This window comes from Metopolophium dirhodum, chromosome 2, assembly GCF_019925205.1.
Source record: "Metopolophium dirhodum isolate CAU chromosome 2, ASM1992520v1, whole genome shotgun sequence".
NCBI classification, from domain to species: Eukaryota; Metazoa; Arthropoda; class Insecta; order Hemiptera; family Aphididae; genus Metopolophium; species Metopolophium dirhodum.
In genome coordinates, this window is record NC_083561.1 from 28,444,090 (window position 1) to 28,468,115 (window position 24,026).

Genomic DNA, 24,026 nt, shown 5'->3' on the forward strand with positions numbered 1-24,026 from the left:
ATTATTTATATTCTAAATGCAATCTTAAAACTTTCAACTAAAACCTGGAAGACAGATATAATTTATAATAATTTCTAGTTATGGTATTATAAGCTTAGGACTTTTTAATATTGTAATGAAGTAATGAGTAATGGAATACACACATGATTGCTTTATAAAATCAATATGTCTAATGTCAAAAAAAGACCAGAATTAAAATTAAACAACAATAATTTACTAGAATTTTTGCAATCAAATACTATGTTTATGTGTATGGGTGACGGGTGTTATATAAAAAGTAAATTGAAGAAATTAAGTGGTTCTGTAGATTCTTTGATTAGGTTTTTATATTTATATTTATCAGTGATGTAACCCCAGGGTAGTTGAAATTTAATTTATTCTGTGGTGTAACTAAAGATAACTTTTTTATTAGTGTGGGTGTTATATTTTAATATAATAAATATTTTTTACTAACTGTCTATAAAAATGTGGTGTGAGAGGAGATACCTTTCTATTCCTCAAAAGGGAATCAATAATAAATATATATAATATATTTAAAAGAAAAACAATTACAGTAATAAATTATTTCCATTAATGTTTTGTAGAATTATAAAGTTCGTTCAACCCTACCATAGCTGCAGTATAGTTTTATTTCGCGCACTACACCAACATACGCCTCTTTTGTAATTTAAGAAGTTCCTTTGTGGATTTTTTTTCTTTGATTTGGAAATTATTTTTTTTTAAATAGTTATACAAAAATATAAAGTAGATGTGATATAATATATTGGATATAGTATTTATTATGCTTGGTACTTGGAGTTAAGACTATTTATCCAAATTATGGACCAATATAATGTTCTAGAAAAAAACCGCTAGAATATATATTGATCGAATTTCCAATTACAGAATTCAAAACTGCCAGAATAGAAAAATCGAAGAAAATATTTAAACAGTATGTAAACTGATAATAATGTATATCAGTAGAACGGGGGATAAGGGGGCTGTAGCCTCCCCCCCAGAAATGCCCCTAGTGTAAAAGTTAACTGTTTTATATGTTCATAAGTGAGAACTGAAAACATTTTCTATTAATTATTTTGATGTCCGAAGAATATTTTATTTGATAATTTAAATTTTAAATAAAAAATGCTAATTGTGAAGATGCTATTGTATCAAAAAATAACAAAACCAATTTTTCACATTTATATAAGCTTTTACAAGTAGCACTTACAATTCCAGGAAGTTCTACTTCTTGTAAAAGATCATTTTCAGTAATGCGGCAAATAAAAACATGGCTAAGAAATTCTATGACTAACGATATAGATTTTCAAATCTATCGTTACTTCATATTAAAAGGGACTTAGCTAATATTATAAAATTTGAAGAGATTCTTAATATATTTGCCCAAAAAAGCAAGCGTTCAAACCTTATACTATAGTAATAATTTCCTATTTTTTTTTTAATATTTAATTCAAATACAAAATATGTATTTGATAATAATATGATGTATGGTATATATTATTTATTTATATTTTAATATTTTACTTTATAATGTGCCTCTTTAGTCCTTTTTATACTTTGTTCCTCTACATTTTTCTATAGTAATATTTGTAGAATATATTATGTTTTGTACCTGAATCATTATAGCCCTTATGCGAAGTAATTAGCAAGAAGTTACGGCAGCGTCGTTGTCAACGACTCGTTGATACCACAAAAAAAAGGCCATAGCCTATAGCCCCTCCCCCCCCCCCCAAAAAAAAAAAAAAAATCACGCTATATACGCCTATGGGTGTATAATTCCAGAATGGGATATAATAGAAGAACATTTTACAGAACGTTATAATGCATAAAATACCGGAAAATATATTTCCAGAATTATATATTGACATTTTTAGTTGTAAGTTAAAAATTTAAAATGCATGTTTCAAAATATAATTTTTTTTCAGATCCTCGTAAAAATTAATCGTGTATTTACGCTCAATTTTTTTTTATTCCTACTAACAACAACTTACGTTGAACTTTGTATTACATTTTAAAGTTATTTGACCGACCGAATATTTTTTATCAACATTGATTTTGAAAACTAATAATAATCCAAAATTTTATATATGCCTATAAAAAGCTCAACATGATAGCATAAATCATTGATATGATACAATCAATTATATGCTCTACAGTAATTATTTTTAGAGTTTGGTAGGTATACCAAAAACCAAAAATAAATCGATTTTGCGTAAAAATTAGCTTTTTTGTTATGTACTAGATTTACGACATTTCGTATTTAACTTATATGAAAATTATATTTAGTTATTATAAAATTATGAAATATAAAAACAAAAAGGTGGGCAAGCGGGTGTCGCTCTGCTGTAGTGCTGTACAGTAGGTTATACAAGTAAAGACGCTACAAAAATGTGGACAGATGACTGCACATTTGCAAAAGTGTTTCGCATGAACGGAATTTTATTGAATTTTAAAATAAAAAAGGTGGGTAAGTGGATGTCGCTCTGCTGTACAGTAGGTTACAAGTGGGTCACTGTAATGGATGGTGTTAAATTTGAATCCAATGATATAATATCATTGTATAAGATGAGCGGAGACGGTTTGTCAGTCTAAATATTTTATACTGATATTATATTTATTATATCCTGTAAGTTGAATTAATATTATAATATTATAATTTTTTATTCGTGTCTACGGTGATAAACAAAGAGTTAAAATGAGAGCACAAAATATAAATGGCAAACAATTTGGAACTCACAAAACACCAAATTAAACGAAATAAAAAGAGACATACATCGTTGTCCAAACCCTAACATCAACCGTAAAGAAGATACTGTTCTCAGTAGACTCCGTACTGGTCACACCAGAATTATTACTCACGGCTTCCTGATGGCAAGAGAGGAATCTCCCATGTGTCAAACCTGCGGAACCTTGTTAACCGTCAAACATATAATAGCAGACTGTTTAATGTTCAACCGAGAACGGGCCACACATAAGATATCCTACAACCTAGACTCTTCACTCGGACCCAATCAAGAAAAAAACCTCGATTTAATAAAGTTTATGAAACAAACCAAATTGTTCAATCGTATATAAAAAAAAAAAATGTCTATTATTTAGTATTTAATTAATGTAACGATCCTTATTTGTAACTAATGGCCTTTGTTGACGACGTTATTTTTTTGAGATCAATAAAAAAAAAAACAAAGTTTTAGAAATATTGAGCCTATGATATTACTAAGCATATTTGATGATATTATTGAGAAAAAAGTAATTTATATAATATAACTAACCTATTTACGTAGAACCTTGTTTAAACTTTAATATTTTCCTTAGCTATAAAAGTTAACATTTTATACATTTTTAACTGCAAAATAATTATTAAATTTTAAATTCGATACATTTTAAAACTCAAACTTTAAATGATTATGGAAAAAAATTGTGCCCATGTACCTATTTTTAATATCTTACAACTGCTATTTAAGCAATATATCAGAAGCCGTGTATTAAATGTTTTGATATATATAGAAAAAAAACTAAAAAAACTGAAATCTGAAATTGTCCGTAAACAGCTCAAAACAAGTCAAAATATTTTGAAAATTTTATCAAATTTAGGAATACATAATATACACAAATTACATTTCGTTTTTGAATTACAACAAAATAAGAAAATCACTACACGAGAAATCTAGTGAATATCCAATGTTGAATGTTGTAAAAATATGAACTTCAAATGCTCATAAAAATTTAATTTTCAGACATTTTTTTTTTTTTTTTGATAAAGGTAGATAATCTTATAAGTTATAAGGAATCTTGTATTATATTTTAAAATCTTAGATTTAAAAACAAAAAATTTCATGATTTTCTAACGTATTTTGTCAAGATTTGAACTTTAAATGTCTATGAAAAAAAATTGTGGCTGAATTTTTAATATTTTTCAAATATTATTGCGCAATATAATATTATTAGGAGCCTTGAATTATGTAGTGGTACGTGGTTACCACGGTTGAAGATATCTATGGTATGGACCACAATGATAACTCATATTATGTATTTATGTTAGGTTATGAAAATATCCGGTTCTCTTGTTCAAGAGATTTTGTAATTATTATTGTTCAATAGTAAAATATTCTGAATAGGTACCTATTTTTTTTCAGTTCTATCAAATATTTAAGCAATTGGTGGAATTTTAGATGTTTGATATTGGTGTTTTTCATAACCTTGGATAATTTCTTTGTTTCTTTGATAGCGCAATTATTTTACCCTGTGAAAAACTAAATTTGTAACATCGAAAATGGACAGCGATTTTGCTTTAGCTGCTAAGCAAATATTAGAAAACTGTGAAGCAAACGTTCCCCGAGAACACGATCGTGTCTATAAAGACGAATGTCTTTATTCATTTGATTCTCCAGTAAGTATAGAATTTTGCACATATTTAACATAAAAAAATGCACCCTAGGGTCAGTTAATTTTTTATAATATGAAAAATTAAAATCCTATAGTTACATGAATTGTTTAATAATTATTGTACCTACCTTTAGAAGACTATAATGTCAGTCACAATACTAATGATTTTTAATTGCTCACTAAATACCTATTCTGAATGTAATATTTTTAAATTATTGTAGCTATCTAGGTACCTATTTTGTTATTTATTAATATTAAGATTAATTTTGTACTTTTGTATAAATTAATTGTTTGAACTTCATAAAAATCTATAAATGTTTAAATTTGCGACCAAAAATCTATAACATTGCACAAATTTATGTTTTCTATAATATTAATACCTTATACCTAATTGAGTATAAAAATGTAAAGTATATTTTAAAACAAAGTACCTACCTTACAATATTATGTGTTCGTTTTTAAAATTTTTTTTATAAAATTTGATATAATTATACTAAATAAATATTGTTTTACAGGATTTTGAGGGTGGCCTTTTTATTTGTTTAAAAACATTTGCTGGGTTTGGGTATGATCATGTTGAACGTCATCATAGAAAAACTGGATGTTCAGTGTTTTTACATATGCTTCGACACAAAATAGAGGTAAGTTAATTGTTACTTATTAAAATTGTAATCTTTTATAAATTGATCAAAAAATACTAGTACAGTGAAACTTCTAAATACCGGACGGTCTCGGTTGCAGAAGTTTTTTTCACTATTCAGAGGTTTTAGATTGTAGAAAGTTTGTAGTTGATTCCCAAGAAAAGTCAGCTATTGTGAGTTGTTCTTTAGGGACAGTTTCTCTGTAATTAGATAGTTTATTAAACACTAATAAATTTAATAGTGAAATTTATGTGCTAATTAAATATTGTAATATGAATGATTATTTTTATTAGAGCTAGGATTTATATGCAATAAAAATTGTAAAATATCAAAAACAATTTTTTATTTATATAATATCATTCATTATAATTAGATAGTATTTACCTATCATATATATATATAAATTATTAGGTTGAAACCAAAATGACACAGGTAGGTGATGCTCCAACTGAACGGAAAGTTACTAGACTTGCTATTGGCGTAGATGGTGGATTTGATCCAGATGCTGAAAATAAAAAGTATAAAACAATAGAAGAATATTCTATAGTTATATTACCATCGTTTAAATCCTTTCCATTTGAAACAAGTGAATTACCACAGAAAGTAATTATACAGTTGTATTTCAATTTTGATTAAATAACTAACATATTATTTTAATGAATTTCAGGTTATTGATTCTATAAAAGGTATTATTGAAGCTAAATCTGCTAATTATTTAGATGAATTACAAAGTATGTCTAGCACTTGGGATGGTGAAGTTCGACAAAAAACTAGGTATGGTAAATCAAATCAATAACAGAATCTCTGTTTTAAAAATGCTAGTGTAATAATGTATGTGTACACTAGCATGTATTGTCTTCGTCTTATAAACTTACAACAATTCATTTTACTCTTGTTATTTTTAAAATTAGAGTGATTGACCTATTACAAAATTTTAAAATAAATAAACTAACCAAAATTGTACAATTTTAAAATTCTCATAAATTATTTCTTAATTAAAATATGATCCTCCTCAGATCACCTAATTTATCTATGACATATGTCATAGTAGATTTTTTAGATGGAGGACCCACCTTAGGGTACTGCAGGAGATCCAGAATTTATGTTAAAACGTAAAAATAAATTATTAAACATTGCATTATATGTAGGTGCTTTGATTGCATCTAATTCTTTTATTAAAAAAGGTGGTGTATGATGTACCATGTCATAGTATATTTTAAACACTTTGGCACCACTGATCTTGATATCAAGCAAATCTTTGCTTGTTGTAAAATACTGAAGTAACTAACTTGACTAACAATACGACTTATTGATTAGATATCTGATATTCTGTCTTAAAAGGACGCTGTGTTTTCTCCGACTGGCAAACGTAGAACATTTAAAGCAAATTTTCATTCAATAGAACCAATTTTGTGTTGTTAGCTTTAATATTAGAGTGAATTTACCTATGATCAAATTTAAAGGTAAGAACATCTGTTATCTCTCCTCAGTTTTTTATGCTATTTTAATTTTTAAGTGAATTATCAGTGAAAAATAATAAATTATAAAAATATTAATATTGTAAAAAAAATACAAGAGAGCAGAAATTGTTCTTACATTTAAGTTTAATCATAGGTAAATTCACTTTAATATTAAAGTTCACAACTTAAATCAGTTACACTGTATGCAAATTTACTATGTTGTCTGTTTGTAAGGCGGGGGCAATATATGCATGTGTATACTCTTAAAACATAATATTTTATGGATTTTTATGAGTTCAAGTTTAATAATGTATATATTTCTTGTAATCTAACAGATATGCTGATATAGAACAGTTAAATAACGGGAAAATAATTACTCCAAATGGTTGGAAGTGTGATTATGAAGATTGTGAGAAAGTCGATAATCTATGGCTTAATTTAACTGATGGTTCAATTTATTGTGGTCGGAAGTTTTTCGATGGATCCGGGGGAAATGGACATGCTACTCTTCATTATGAAGAAACTCGTATGATATGAACTTATTGATTTAATTTTGAACTTAATTTAAATTTATTTTGTATTATTATTATAGAATATCCTTTGGCTGTTAAACTTGGTACTATTACAAAAGATGGTAAAGGAGATGTATACAGTTATCCAGAAGATGATATGGTAGAAAATCCAAATCTAATCAAACATCTCTCACATTTTGGTATTAATATTTCTTCTTTGGAAAAGGTAATATTGTTTATATATGATTGAAAATTAATTAAATATAGTAATTTTCTTATAATATTTAATTATAGACTGAAAAATCAATGGTAGAATTAGAATTAGCTTTAAACCAAAAGGTTGGTGAATGGGCAACATTACAAGAGAGTGGAAGTGATTTAAAACCAATTTTTGGTCCTGGTTACACAGGTATTCACAATTTGGGAAATTCTTGTTACATGAATAGTATCATACAAGTTTTATTTTCTATTCCGGATTTTGCCGATAAGTATGAAAATCTTTATGTTGATTTAATATCCGTAAACCTAATATTCATGTATTTATTTATTGTCATTTAATATGAATATTTTTTTGTATAGGTACTTTTTAGGCTCAAAAGATATATATGAAATGTGCCAAACCAACCCCACAGAAAATTTTGATGTACAAATGTATGTTAATTATTATAATAATCAAATATTTTTACATTTAATTAAATAAATTGTTTTTAGGGCAAAAGTAGCCCATGGTCTATGGTCAGGAAAATATTCAACGCCACCTACAGAAGTTGTTGAAGGAAAAAAATATTGGCATCATGGTATTAGACCAACTACTTTCAAATCGTTGATCGGTAAAGGACATCCCGAGTTTGCTTCAAAGAAACAGCAAGATGCACAAGAATTTTTTTTGTATTTCTTGTCATTGATAGGGGTATTTAGTATTTACGTACATTTATTTACGAAAGTAATAATCTTGTATACAATTTTACTTATGTTTTTAGCGCTATTGTCAACGTTCTCAAAACCCAGTAGAATGTTTCAAATTTAGTATTGAAGAACGTTTTCAATGTTCAATTTCAGGAGAAGTTGATTACAGCTATAGACCAGAATACTGTTTGCCATTGTCCATTTCACTTGACGATATTGTTAACAAAGCCGAAGTCGAAGCTTTTAAGCAAAAACAAGCTGAGAACGATAACAAAGAGTATATTAATTTATAATTTTAATGTTGCTAAATATTTCTACTTAACTAAAATACACCTAAAAAGTATTAGATTTTTAGTAGAAACTATAAATAAAGTTAAATGATTGTTGTTTACTTAAAAAAACAGAGAATTCTTTCAAATCAAAAATAATAATATAATATAACAAATAATTATTTGTTTTTAGCGTAAGTGAAGTAGTTCGGCCAAAATTGAAATTTGCTTCTTGTTTAAATTCTTTTGCCCAGCCAGAAGTCATTGAAGAATTCTTCAATACTACATTGGACCAGAGAACTACTGCAGAAAAGTATGTAGTGTTGGCTTTATATTTTAATTTTTATAGTGTATATTTATATTTGATGTTTTAAATCTTCATTAATAATATACCCACTTAAATACAAGGATTACAAGATTTGCTACTTTTCCTGATTACCTCATGATACATTTAAAAAAATTTACACTTCGTCAAGATTGGACTCCTATCAAGTTGGATGTATCTGTTGAAATGCCTGAGGATATGGACATAGAATATCTAAGAGGACATGGTGCACAAAAGGGGGAAAACCTCATGGTAGATACTATAGGTGTGAAATTAATTATCTAGACATAGTTAGCATGTGATATGTTTTGTTGTTATCATAAACATTATTATGTTTTTTAGAACCTCCACCAGTGTTTGTGTACGATGAAAATATTATGTCTGAATTAACAAATATGGGATTTCCTCCAGATGCATGCAAGCGTGCAATGTATTTCACAAGAAATAAAAGTCTCAACGATGCTACAAATTGGCTTATGGAACATATATCAGATAATGATTTCTCAGAACCCTTTGAAATACCAGGAACAAAAATTAATACAGGTCAGAAAGTTTCTTTTATCTTTAATTGTTTTCTTACGTTTCAGTTTTAATTGAATTAAATAATTTTAATTTTTCTACTTTAGAATTTTTGCCTAATGAAGAAGCAGCTGCTATGATAATGTCAATGGGTTTTGAACGAAACCATGTAATTGCTGCTTTGAAAGCCACTGAAAACAATCTAGATCGTGCTCTTGACTGGGTAATGAGTCATGGACCAGAAGAGATACTCTCAACGGAAGAAACAGCAAAAAGTAAAATTTATAAACCCAGAGATGGAAAAGGAAGTAAGTGAAGACAAAAACAATTTAATGTCTTTAAGAAATATGATTTTTTATTTTTGTATTACATTTTTAAATACTGATCGCAATATTTTTAATTTCAGTATATAAGTTGTTTGCATTTATATCTCACATGGGCAGTTCTTCCACAGTTGGACATTATGTTTGCCATATAAAAAAGGAAGGACGTTGGGTAATATACAATGATGAAAAAGTAGCAGTTTCTCAAAATCCTCCAACTGACTTAGGTTACTTATATGTTTATAAAAGAATGTCTAATGATCAGGTTATGTGATGTTATTTTATAATAATATATCATGAAGTATAATTTTAATTTATTTTTTTTTAATTCTATTATGAATTTTTGTATAAAGTTTTATATTACTTATAATACTGGATAATTTTTTTATGAAGATGATTTGTGTAAATTGTAGTTGGAAGTATTTTCTGATGACAATACTTATAAAATAGAAATTAAATATATGTAATTCATTAAATATTAACATTGAAACCTAAGCTCAATGCTTACAGTTACAACTAAAAAAGTTAAGTTAGTTATTTATTTATACCTTTATTAATTTTTCTGTAGACACGAATAATTTAATATAATATATTTTAAATAAACAAGAACTTGAAATCATAATTGATAAAGGTACTTTCCTGTTATTGTGACCAAACAATTTATACTGAACAGGAAATATATTAATTGGGTAGCGGTATCGTAAGTGACCTACACATAGGTCGCTGGTGTCATAACCATCATTTTTCGCAATCTATATGACCATTTATTATAAACAATAATCCGTCACAAAGTAAAATACACCGGGCGATCACCTGTTTCCATCTGACAGTGCACGCCTCCGACATAATGGCATAGGTAACCGATGTATTCTACTTTAAGACAGTGTTTATAATCATTGCATGACGTATAGCATATTGGTGTCATATGTGATCCACCAAAAACTACTTATAAATACTTTATTCAAATTATTCAGTGCGCTTTTTAATTATTAATTATTAGGAAAAAAAATGCATTATTTAAAAAAAGTTGATTTCCGAAAAATGTATTATTATATTACTCAAAAAAAGGTTGCTGTCATATCGTTCAAAAAATCATTGAACATTGATTCCTTTGATGACAACTTTTGTAGGTGGTGGGTGGGTAGATGAGTGACTGCTTAGTGCTTTAAGGTCTTGTTGAATTCGATAAATTACTACTAAATATACAATATCGTAATAATTATATATTCAAAGGCTCATAAAAAAATATTGTTACTTAACGCTAAATCTAATTGTTTTGTTATAAGTAGAAAATTTTGTTGCGAATCTTATATTAAAGTTTCTTATTTTAGCTATGAAAAGGAAAACTTTTATAAATTTTTAACTGAAAAATAGTTTACAAAATTTGAAAAAAATTATGACTTTAAATAGCTCAAAAAGCGTCAAAATAGTTTGAAAATTTCACCGTGTATGGAAAATGCTGATATAAATATATGGTAAACATTTAATGAGTACGGTTATTCGTTTACAAAATATAAAAAATTAACTGCAGAATATCAAATGTAGTAAAAATTATAAGTTCAAAAGCTCATAAAAAATAAAGTTCCTTTTAAGTACACTTTTTTTTGTTTGTTATAGGTAGGAAAACTTATGCAAAATTTTTAATTTTAGTTATGAAAAGATAAAGCTTTTAATTTTATGCATTTTTAACTAAATAATAATTTACAAGATTTAAAAAATTTCTCATAGCTATTAATAGCGGGAAAAGTTTCAAACTATTTTGAAAATATCACCATGTATGAATAATGGTCGTTTTAACATTTAGTAAAAATTTTAAGTATCTAGGTTCATTTGTTTTTAAGTTACAACAAATTATCAAAAATTAATTCATGAAAATTCATTTAATTTACCTATGAAAATCCAATATCTTAAAAATTTAAATTCAAACATTCATAAAAAATTAATGTTGCTTTTCAGTAAATTTTTTTTTTTTTTTTGATTAGGGTAGGTAAATTTAGGAGGAGTTTTCTCTCAACATTTGTAATGTTAGCTTTGAAAAGTAAATTATTTATGAATTTCTAACTAAAAATTGTTCGATATTTTGTTGAATTTTGTCAACATTTTAACTTCAATTGCATATACAAAAAAATCATGCCTATGTATTCCTGATTTTTTTGAACTCACGTTTATGGAACTTATGATATATGAAATTAAAACTATGTTGTCATTCAAAAAAGTAAAAAATTCAGAATAAAATATATTTAAAAAGCAGGTTACAAGTGGGTCAATGTATAATGGATTGTATTAAACTTGAATTCAATGATAGAATATCATTGTATAAGAAAAACGATTCTGAGCGGAGACGGTTTGTCAGTCTACATATTTTATATTGTTATTAAATTATTATATCCTGTAAGTTGAATTAATATTATAATAATATTATTATTTTCTATTCGTTTCTATGGTGATAAACAAAGAGATAGAAAAAAAGATATTTATTTAATCCTATATACTGATTATCAAAATTCAACACAATAACTTAATAAAGTGTAATAACTAATAAGTGTAACGATTAGGTTGGGTAGATTTATAGACCTTTAAAAAAAAAAAAATTTCTTATATTTCTATTTTTTTACGTACCCATTATGTTCGATACTATAACTTCAGTCTTCAGTTATAGAAAACAACACTTGCCAATATGGAATTACTGTCGAATTTTTTTATTTTAAAATATTAAATAGCATCTGATCGACTGATGTGCTATAATGAAACTCAAAATATAACGTCTATTTTATATTCGTTTAAATTGGACTTTTAATTTTTCTGGCCATTTTATTAAGCTTTGTAATATAAGTGCATTAAATCGTATTTTTAAGGCATTTTTCTTATTTTTAATACATTTAATTCCACGTCCTATATATAAGTTATAAAACTTAACGTTATTTTGTATATACCAATCGATTAGTGTACACAATAAAAAATATAATATTATTGATGGGTTAATAGGTTGATAACTATTATGTAGATAGGTACAGTTTTGTACGTTCAATGTATCGTTCTTAATTCATAAAGTAGCTAAATGAGTCAAATGATTTTGTCAAGAGGTGGGGGGAGGATATGGCTGATTTTTTAACATGAACTATTTCAAGGGCTCTTAACCTAAGGGGCGCACCACTCTAAGGAGGAGTGACACAATTTCGTAAGAGAGGAGGCGTGAAAATGTTTAAAAAGAAACACGAATTTATTTAGTTATTTTGTTATATAGGTAATACATATTAATTAATAGGTATTTCTTAATTTTTTTTTATTATTTTATTTGAAACATTATTTTTAAATATTGGGATCAATAAAACTATTTTTATATAATTACTATTTTATATCAATTAGAATTTGTTTATAAACCAAGTAATAAATAAATGGTTACCAAGTAAAAAAAACCGTTATCTATATTATAAATTTGAATTCAATTTACCGCATTTGCGTCTAGTAGAAACAAATAAATGTTTTTTTGAAGATAATGTAAAAATATCCATCATCCATCGGTTAGGACCATATATATATTTTCTATGATTAGGACGGTTAGGTTATAATTATAAATAATCTATGGCAAATGACAATCGTTTGAGACGAACAGCAATTCCAATACGTACTCACATATTTCGTTTCATTCTGGTTATTGAACTAGGTACCTATTTTTATAAATGTCATTAATCTCAATACTTCCAGACTGAACTTTTGGATCGGAGATATGAAGACGCGCGCTGCATTTTCCTTGGCGGAGACGCACAGCTCTGACACTAGACAATATTATACACTCAAAGGGACCGCGTTTCGCCGGAAGAATAAATAATTACGTAAGTTTTGTCCTTCTACTCTGTTGACGCGGTAGACTTAATGTAAATATATTTTATTGTCAGACAAACTTATATACCCGCTAGCCGTAGAGTAGTTTTTAAAATCCAGTTGTTATAGGTGTACAAAAATTAGGATATTATGAAAAATACCTTAAATTATAATACTTTGCCTACAACTGTTAATTTATTGTTATAGTAGAATAATTTTTAAAACTTTAAATCAATGATTAGGTAATGCTTTTATAAGTAGGAAGGTAGGTTTTTATACCTACCTAACAAAATAAGAAAATACATAATGATTAATGTTATTTAATATGATTTGTAAGTACATAGCAGATTATACCTATCACTCGGTGACGATTTTTTTGTTTTATACGTTCTTCGAAATCCAGTTCCGTCGCGATAATTTTAGTTTTCGTTAAATGTGAAACATACATTTTCTATGCATACGGGATACGGGCATTAAATATTTGGGTTTTAAGAGAACACCTCAAACGTACGTTTTATTTTGGGGGTTTTACGGGATATACCTATAGGAAATTTTCTTCAAATTTTCACATTTCACTATTTGATATTGTGATATTATTTGTACCTAGGTTAAGTTTCTGTTTTAGAATCGATCGATATGTTACCTATAGGTTATATCACATTTTTTAATTTAAATTCTGGTAGTCGAGTATTGGACAAGTACCTACGTAACTAATAATTCGTATCGTAATTTAATTACTAAAGAAATATAATTTCCCCAACAGTGTCTAGGCCCAGGGCCACCGGCAGCAGAATGCATTAAGTATAGAATGTCCATAAACTTGTGGTCTAGTATATGGTTAAAATTGGCATGCGACCAACAACTGGGGGCTTGTTCTGGAAAATTTAAATGATCCAATAAGGTTCATCTCATTATTTGAATTAAATTAATTTTTAAGCGATTGTTGTGTTAATCAATTTTTAAATTTATTTAATTCAACACACTCGTCTCAGTTTTCTAGTACCTCTAGATTTCTCACAAAATTCATATCGATCATCTCACAACTTTCATATTCAAAACCAAAAAAATATGTATTTTTATCTTATTTCAATCTTTTTCATCGAACACCAGAATATATTACAGATCATAAAGATACTATTATTGTATACTAGATAGGTTTCAATTAGCGAGATGTAGAGAGAGATGGAGATGGAGCGAGATGTAGACGAATGAAGATAGCTGTTTCTTCGACGACAGTGTGTGCTGCAGTACAGCTAAGTTTCACTGGAAGAGTCGATGTTTATGCATAAGTTTGTTTTTATATTATTTTGGTCTTACATTTACTTTTTAGACTTGAATTAAATATTTATTGTCGCGGAAAATCTGTTAACTAAGTAACGTAGAAGCATATACGTTTACTACTGCCTACCAAAGGCGCAATGTATAATAATAATAAATTATACGCCAGTCCGAACAATCCAAACACTGTCTTACTCGTAGTCGAGTTCTAGTTGATAACTGACTTGTGAATAAATGTAATTTTTGTTAGGTATAAAAATAAAACTAATAAATCCTTGAATACAACATTTAAAAATACAAACTCTGTGTAATACAAATTAATATTAGGTATTTATTGGTAGGTTTATATAATATCTGTAGACTGTAACTAGGTCATTAGAATATTGTAGAACATTTTACTGCATAAGATGCGTGTTATTTCAGAAATGGTATTCGTCAGTGAACATTTTCAAACTGGGAATAATATATCATAAGCAGATTGAAATGTGTGAACGTTTCAGTGTTTCGAAGACTAAGTTTCGTAGCAGATTTCGATTCCGTCACGGGGTATGTATTTTCTTATTTCTCAGTAGGTTTTTTTTTTATTATAGTTAATTGATCAGGGGATGTATTGCCCGAAAATTTTCAATATTTGTATTGTAACTATACTGGTATAACACTATTCGGGCTATCAATAAAGTCGTGTTCAAAATTAGAAAATTGGTGAGGTATGATATTTTTTTAAGCAATTCTTTCGAGTAGGGAATTCGCTCAATGATATTTAAATATTTTCACCGATAATCAAGTACGATGACTTGTAGGTAACTAGAGACTGAGTGAATAGGAATTAGGAAGTGTGTGATATGGCGAAGATAAGGAAATGGGTCAACAGGATTTCAGAATGTTTGGTGTATGAAAGGGAAAGATGAAAAAGAAATGTAAGGTTAGGGTAGGTAAGTGGAGAGAGAGTAACAGATATGAGAATAATAAGTAAGGTATTAAGGTACAAAAGAGGATAGAATAAGAAATTAATTAATTAAGGGTAGTGTAGGTTAGTGTACATATTGTAGTGAAAACAAGAGAGAATAGGTTTAGGTGGTTCGGCCACTGTATGATAAGAGATAGTGAGAGTGGCTATAGAAGTTAATTTAGGGGAGAAATGAGGGGCGAGAAGACTGAAGAAGAGATTGATAGACAGAATACCGATCATATGGAGGTGTGGAATGAGAGTGGCTGAACCTGTATATAGCTGTGATAGACGGGGGACGAAAAAGTTTAAAGGTAGAATAGTTATGTTAACAATGCCGACTACGTAGGAAAAGATCTTGAATTGCAAAGGCCCTATTGACTCTTTGGCTTCAACTAACCATAGGTTTACCTAACTAACCTTCTTATGACTCATTAGGACACTTTGAATAAAAAGATCCTGAGTTGCAGGTTGCCGAACTTAAGTGTTTGATTATCAAGTTGATCCTTTGATTGTTGACACCTTAATCCATGCTATGGATGAAGCCCATAGATAATAAAGATATGCATAGTCCACGTCTATGTTAAATACATTTTGAGGCCGCGTTCCCGGAGGGGAAGGCAATTGAGGCTCCTTTATATTGATAGTCGATAGTCGATACTCGATATATAAGTATACTTTATTTGGCCTCAATTTATTGTTCCCCTCGAAGACCGCTGATAAGACCATTATATATTCTATCCGTTGACTGCAAAAACCGCACACTTTTGATAAAATACAGGTCAAAACCGTACACATTTAATAGGTCAAAACCGCACAATTTTAGAAATTGTTGTATCCAAAAACCGATTAACTCGATAAACAAAAAACGCACGTGTATATGTACAATTAATAATTTGTTCTATTTTTTTTAAAATTTTATTTAAAAATTTTAAAAAAATGTCAACTTAGAAATGTATAAATTCAATAATTTAAAATATAAATTTAAAAAAAATGTAAAACAAAAAATGTATAGGTATATTAAAAATTTTTTTATATTAATTTTAAAAAAAATTAAAACTTTCAAAGTTTGATTGGCTGAAACCGACTGCCGACGTTTTTTAAAAACTTTATACGATCTCCGTCACGTAAAAATTCTTCCCAAAATTGAAACAATAGTACATATCATATAATCTTATCTTTTCACTATTTTTACTAAAAATAGTGTGCGGTTTTAACCCACTATAAATGTACGGTAATTTGTTATACAATGACCGTTAAGCTGTGCGGTTTTTGGCTATCGACCTTTTTAGGGCTAAAATCAAAAGTGTGCGGTTTTTGGGTGCAACCGTCCTATTATTATCCTATATCTTTATTATCTATGATGGAGCCATACCCAGCTCACTCGTGTAAACTTGTTGCCGGTTGGGATGTCAGCGCACTATTTGTTTTCTATCTTTGACCCACGCGTAGCATACCAAATGTACGATTAAGAAAACACTAAAATGATTGGGTCAGAGAGAGAAATAAATGGTGCGCTAAAAATCTGACATCCTCTTAGTGTTATCAAGTTGAAGAAGCAGTTGATTGTTGACAATTTGACATTTAACATTAACTGTGGTAGGTATTATGATTGGAAGTAAAAGTAATTAGCAGGGCTGTGAATTTAATGCAATGAAAAAGCGTTAAATATTTGCCTGCACGTATGCACTAAAAACAGTCAAATATATGCACTGAAATATTCAAAAATATGCACTTGAAATTCAAAAAAAATACTGAATGAAAACGTTTTATTAAAAATTTTTTAAATTAATAAATTATAATTCAAATTGGTCTACAAAAAAAATTCTTTATTTACACATTTGGTAGGTAGGTATGTAAGTAGGTAACGGATGAACCGAAAATATAAAAACATTTTAAGAAAATAAGCATAAATACGAAGAAATCATGAAAACATGCAATTATATTAACTAACCAAAAAAAAAAAATGCATATTGGTAACGGTGTTGTAATAATAGGGAGATAATTGGAAGACTTGATTAATCATTTATCTAAAAGAGATGTGCCGGGTCGCCACATTACTATATCAAGGGACCATTCCAATCGGAAATCCACAACAGGCGCAGCATTCCGCCAGTACAGGCTAATGCTGGCATATTTACTGGCAGGCAGATTTAGACCAGTACTGAATAACATTATTGGTGCAGTACTAAGTAATATTACTGGCGCAATAATATTCTGTACTGGTGACTGGTCTACCATTGCTGGTTCTGTGCTGGCATGCCGTTACTAATAAAACTTATATAAATATTTTATAATATATTTTTAATGATCTATAATTGTCAGTTTATGTATTGTGCCAACATGCAATGTAACAATGATAAATATATTAATATCTATTCCTATGTATGTATAAATATAAAAAAATATGTTATAAAATGAGTAGAATATAGTAGGTAACTATAAAAAAGTTGAATACAATTTCCAAATTAATATATAACTTAGCATGTTTATGCCTAGTTCAAAAAATAAAATGTTCTTATAGTGATCAATCTTTAGTGTTTCTAAGATATAAATAATTTATAAAGTATAATTCAATTTAGTTCTTCAAAATCTTTATTAAGCAACACCTTTTTAAAATACAATTAATACATTTTAATCACTTTTATCTTCTCTACTAAGGCTGTGTTTCATTTTCTTAAAAATCCTTTCTTTCTTCCCACCTTCACGATCCTTAGCACCCGAAAACCAACGGCTTAGTTGGCTTGAAATATCCTTTAGTTTTAAATTAGAGTCTTTGGTAGTAATGGTTTCTGAAATCAAAAATAAATAACACTTAAAAAAATAAAATACAAAATATGAACAATATTATATACCTAATAAGTATGATTGTGTCCCAGAAAAGTTTAGTTTCTTGCTTCCATTCGTTTCCCTTCCAAAAGCACTATAATTATAATAATAATTGTACTTCCTTCGAAATTATTCTCGGAATAACTGCTTTTAAACTTTCAGATAATGTATCTCCACTTTTAATGGTGATCAACATAAAACATTTCTAAAAAATAAAAAATAGATTTACAAATCAAATAAAAGTGTGCAGTTTCAGTAGTAATTCTATCAGCTTTTTTATTAACTCCAAGTTATGTTTTAATTCATTATCAAACTGTTGGAAATCTTCTAAGTTTAATTTGGGCATGTCATCTAAGTTTTCTTCTTGCATGATTTTGTTAATATCTCCTATACTATTGTGGGATGCAAATAAGTGCCTTGTTTGTTTGGCCTCTTCTGTGATTTTATATTCTAAGCTTCTTTTGACCGATTCTAAATTTGCTTTTGAAACATAATTTTAAAAAAATACATTAGGTGAAATTGGTAAGTGGCATAACAAATATTTTTTTTTTTTTGTAGATAATCACTAAAAAGTATACTTATAAAGTAATATATTATAATGTGCTTGGTATTGTAAAAATGTGAAGAGATACTAAAGTGAAATAATAATGAGCATACATGCAATGATACTTAATCTTATTGATTAAAATATAATTAGAAGTAGTATGCTAACATATGTGACTGGACGACATAATATAAAAATACATACCAATGTATGCCCATGTATACCAAAAGTTAAAACCCATTAAAGGGGGTTGGGGGGTCTCAACTTTTTTTAGTCTTCAATTACCTACTGCACATTAATTGTTGATGAAATTTAAAAACTATTATGCTTTACTCTTATAAATATTTTTTATTTTGGTATAAACATAGGCGTGTGCAGCTGCCCCTCCTACGAATCCAATTTTTGCTCTAATAAAGTCAAATTATAAAGAGTTACAAATGTTAATTTTAAAAAATGATTTAACTAGGTACCATATGACTGCCCCTCCTGCCAAGGACTGCGCACGCCTATGAATTAAACATTAATTACAATTATACAAACCTATTGGCTATTACATTGAATGAAAATAATCAATATGCATATACAAAATTGAATACCTATTTTTTTATATTATAGCATAGGTAACCTATTATTTTTATATTAATTCTGGTTCATGTAAACAGTGAGTTTTAGTACGAAGTTACAATTTATAATATTAATAACAATAATGAGAACGATAATAATTAAAAAAGTAGATAGGTAGGTGAAAATGCACCTGCACAACTAAACTTTTTTGATGTACGTGGTACGTTACGTCAACACGTGCGTCGTACCAGGGTGGTTAGTAAAAAAATTTAAAAACCGACGACACAATATAGTTTACATAATTTAACAATATTCATAAACATTAACAAGACGTATTGCGCTATAACACTTACACAGACGTAGACGGTATAATAAAATAGAGAATAGTAACTATAAAAAAAAAATAGTCACTGTTCAGTGAACGCTGTAGTACGTATGTGTGTATCGTATTCGTATATATCGTGTGAGTGTGTGAACGCCGCGAAATGATCGAACGATAATACATTGGCAGTGTGGCGTACGGCGGGGGCATACAGCCGTTATATTATGGTTTTCTCTGAAAATAGGCTGATTAACAACAACAGATTTCTATATTTATAACAGAAATCATTATACTAAACAATATAATAATATAATATAATAATTAATAATACAATACTATATTATAATATATTTGTTTATTAAACTGTCATCTTCATGAAACTGTGTAACTGAAATTTGAATATTTGTATTGGAATATACTAATATTATAATTTGTACGACTTCGTGAATCGTGGCTAATACAAATATAATACTTAGGTAATAGTATTTTGTTACACATACATTTAAATAAAACAAATGTGGTTCAAATCGCTTTTAAGTATTAACCAAGTTAATTGTAAATCATTATAGTCAAATACGAGTATACGACATACCTTTGATACACTGACACAAAGACTAGGCAAAATACTGTTTTAAAAACAATAAAATTAAAATCAGAAGGTACCCCACCAGAGGTAGGTCATATATAAAATTATAAAATAGCTACCATTATAGAGTAGAAATAGAACAAACCTTTACAAAAATATCTACCTACCAATATTATATCGTAATTCGTAATACACACAATTAGATATTCTGACTACTCAGTCGATTACCCTTTATAACACAGTAAGTAAAAAACAGCTGTACATGATACCTATGTATTTAGGATGACTGAATACGCCGGTATATTTATATTATTTGCACAGCTATATTATATCTACCCCTAGGCGCTATGCCGAACATTGGCATGGGAATAGGTATACTGATAAGATGTATGATTTCAATTTAGAAAATTTAAACAGCTTGAAAATAGTTTATCATTGTGGATGGTTGGTTTTATTAGTGTCCTGGATATTTGTCCTGTAATATTAAATACCTACGAAATCAGAAAAAGTGCCAAAAAGCATTTTATTCATAAAAAATATAAATTAAGTATTATAAGTTAAAAAAAAAAAAAAAAACAACTGGCTGTGGGACGAGAAGCTATATTTTCACCGTCGACACCATTGACCGACACCGACCGTGACAGCGTCGCCGCCAAAACCGAAGAACGAGTTACGGACTAGGATGGGTCAACTATATACAATAATAGTTATAGACACAACTACGACAAACACTGACTGGCCCTTGCTCGCCATTGAAACAAAGCCCGTAAAATGCCAGTACTCCGCCAACCTAGGCTCAACTACGAGGAACAGTGGCTAGCCTTTACTAGCATATCGATTGGAGCCCGTAATATGCCCGTATTCTGCCAATGTAGGCATAACTACGACAAATACTGGATGGCCCTTGCTCGCCATTGAAACAGAGCCCGTAAAATGCCAGTACTAGATCAGCACTAAACTACCAGTGCTGGTTTTCCAGTACTACACCAGTACTGGATAAAATTATGGCCAGTACTGTACCCGTAAGTGCCAGCAAACTGTTGGCTTCCAGTACAGTCACAGTACTACGCCCTTCGTGAGTGTCGGCGTAAGTCACAATTTTCCGATTTGGATGGTGTAAGTGTCGTCCATAAATATCATAACATATATTATGTTAGAAATACAAACTTAATATTTCACTAACAGTAAATATTATAAAAAAATATTACGAATGTACTATACTCATATTATATTATGATTGTATTAGTTACAAGCTCTTGAATTAAGAGTCATGTTTGAGGATTTAATTAATTTTCTAAAAGGAAATGCCTCAAGGTTATGTACTTCAAATTGTTTACACAAGTGAGCTGGGTATGGCTCCATCATAGATAATAATGATATAACATAATGGTCTTATCAGCGGTCTTCGAGGGGAACAATTGATGCCAAATAAAGTATACCTATATCGAGTATCGACTATCAATATAAATGAGCCTCAATCCGGGAACGCGGCCTCAAATGTATTCAACATAGGCGTGGACTATCCATATCTTTATCATCTATGGGCTTCATCCATACCATGGATTAAGGTGTCAACAATCTAAGGATCAACCTGATAATCAAACACTTAGTTCAGCAACCTGCAAATCAGGATCTTTTTATTCAAAGTGTCCTAATAAGTCATAAGAAGATTAGTTAGGTAAACCTATGGTTAGTTGAAGCTATGGTAATGATAGACGACTACCATCACCGGTCGTGAGCTTTGCGATGATCTTTTCCTACTAACTATCAAGGTATTCGATATTGTAAACATAACAATGAAAGAAAATATTTAAATATTATTAATTTGGTTAGGTTAGGTTGGGTTAGGATAGGGCAGGAAATTAGATGTTAACTAATTATCATAGTTTTTAACACGGTCTTAAAGACTGTCAGCAAGAGTTGTACCAGTATCGTTATTAAAAACTTAAATACAGCCAACATTAAATAATGATTTTTTTACCACAACAAATTATAAAATGTATTTTAAAATATAACAAAATAATATTTTATTAGGGTTTTATAAGGTTTTCAGGACTTATGAGTTTTTGTAAATAGAAAATGTATAAAATCAATAGTTTTAATTTAATATATGGTTTTGTGTTTTAATATCCTATTGTCAAAGAATTCTCAGGGTTTCCTTTCCACATTTTTTTACATTGTACTAAATCTAACTTTTTTCCGCACATATTTACAAAGACTAAAACAGATATCTGACTATGTTTTTATTTGCATTTAGACTTTATAGTTTGTAATTTAATATTGACTGTGGACCCAGCCAAATACAATATTATTTTAAATTAAACATTTTATGTCCTTTATAAATTATAATCACATAGTAGAGTCCGTGCAGGACCTTTTATCATTTAATTTCTTTGCATCCCTTATAATTTACATTCATTTTTATACATTTTCTAATACATATATTACCGTGATACACCTCTGATCATAATAACTGTTCGCATTATTATAATGTAAACAACACCTAGTTTTTGGATTGTAGTTAATATGTATTGCAGTATTTAGCTTCCAGCGTATTCTTTTGTTTAGTGTTATTTCACCCAGATTTCTCAAACAATTTTTTTTTCAATCAATTGAACTCTAGTAGATTTTTTTGTAAAAAATTTTTTTAAGATTAACCGACTATACCTGGGAGTACGCTGAGTACCTGTGTACATAATATATAATTTTAAAAGAGACTGGCTAGGTTCTCTCACGTTCCCCATTCAATTTATTTTTTATATATTTAACTTTTTTTGATTCTTTAATATTTATTTTTTTTAAAACATTAACAACTTGGTGCTAAATGATTTTTTTTAAATTTTTTATCTACTTCTTAATATGCGTTTGCCTGCGGTAGCCCACGTTCCCCTTTCAATTTGAATTCCCCTATGATTTAACCTCTAGCTAAATATTTTAAACATTGATAACCTTGTGCCATACAAATTATCCTTCTTTAATGAACTAAATATTTTGAATAGTTTTTTCTGTTTAAGATTCTGGGCATTTTATTTTGTACTTTGTAATGTGTATTCCTAAAGTTAATTTTTTTCAAAATTTTTTTTTTGTTTTCTAAAATGCATTTGCCTGCGGGTGCTAACACCCTCCTTCAATTTTTTTTTTATGATTTAACTTCTAGCCAAATATTTTAAACATTGACTATCGAGTACCCTTAAATAATCCTTATCTTAAATGAACTAAATATTTTGAATAGTTTTTTCTGTTTAAGAATCTGGGCATTTTAGTTTGAACTTTGAAATGTATTTTTCTTCTGTACATTTTTTCCAAATTTTTTTTTTGTTTTCTAAAATGCATTTGCCTGCGGGCACCAACACCCTCCTTCAATTTTTTTTTTATGATTTAACCTCTAGCCAAATATTTTAAACATTGACTATCGAGTACCCTTGAATAATCCTTATCTTAAATGAACTAAATATTTTAAATAGTTTTTTCTGTTTAAGATTCTAGCCATTTTAGTTTGAACTTTGAAATGTATTTTTCTTCAAAAAAAATTTTCCAAATTTTTTTTTTTGTTTTCTAAAATGCATTTGCCTGCGGGCGCCAACACCCTCCTTCAATTTTTTTTTTATGATTTAACCTCTAGCCAAATATTTTAAACATTGACTATCGATAACCCCCGAATAATCATTCTTTAATGAACTAAATATTTTGAATAGTTTTTTCTGTTTAAGAATCTGGGCATTTTAGTTTGAACTTTGAAATGTATTTTTCTTCTGTACATTTTTTCCAAATTTTTTTTTTGTTTTCTAAAATGCATT

At 28.5% G+C, this 24,026-nt stretch overlaps 1 protein-coding gene and 1 pseudogene across 3 annotated transcripts; one reads left to right on the forward strand and one right to left on the reverse strand.

Annotated features, from left to right (window-relative positions):
* The first annotated feature begins 4,043 nt into the window (after nt 1-4,043).
* LOC132939535 (ubiquitin carboxyl-terminal hydrolase 5-like) lies at nt 4,044-9,651 on the forward strand. Of its 3 annotated transcripts, XM_061006762.1 has the most exons (16): nt 4,044-4,115; nt 4,226-4,387; nt 4,899-5,024; nt 5,436-5,627; nt 5,692-5,798; nt 6,820-7,010; nt 7,077-7,222; nt 7,291-7,484; nt 7,576-7,647; nt 7,708-7,906; nt 7,977-8,179; nt 8,365-8,484; nt 8,580-8,761; nt 8,839-9,039; nt 9,123-9,323; nt 9,422-9,651. In XM_061006762.1, the coding sequence occupies exons 2-16, from the start codon at nt 4,271-4,273 to the stop codon at nt 9,610-9,612; spliced, it is 2,442 nt and encodes an 813-aa protein (XP_060862745.1). In that variant the 5' UTR covers nt 4,044-4,115; nt 4,226-4,270; the 3' UTR covers nt 9,613-9,651. The 3 variants fall into 3 exon arrangements, with proteins under 3 accessions (XP_060862745.1, XP_060862744.1, XP_060862746.1); XM_061006761.1 differs by having other exon boundaries at nt 4,062-4,387; XM_061006763.1 differs by having other exon boundaries at nt 4,062-4,387; nt 5,457-5,627.
* Nucleotides 9,652-18,018: 8,367 nt separating this feature from the next.
* On the reverse strand, nt 18,019-21,144 carry LOC132938863 (uncharacterized; annotated as a pseudogene).
* Nucleotides 21,145-24,026: the final 2,882 nt, after the last annotated feature.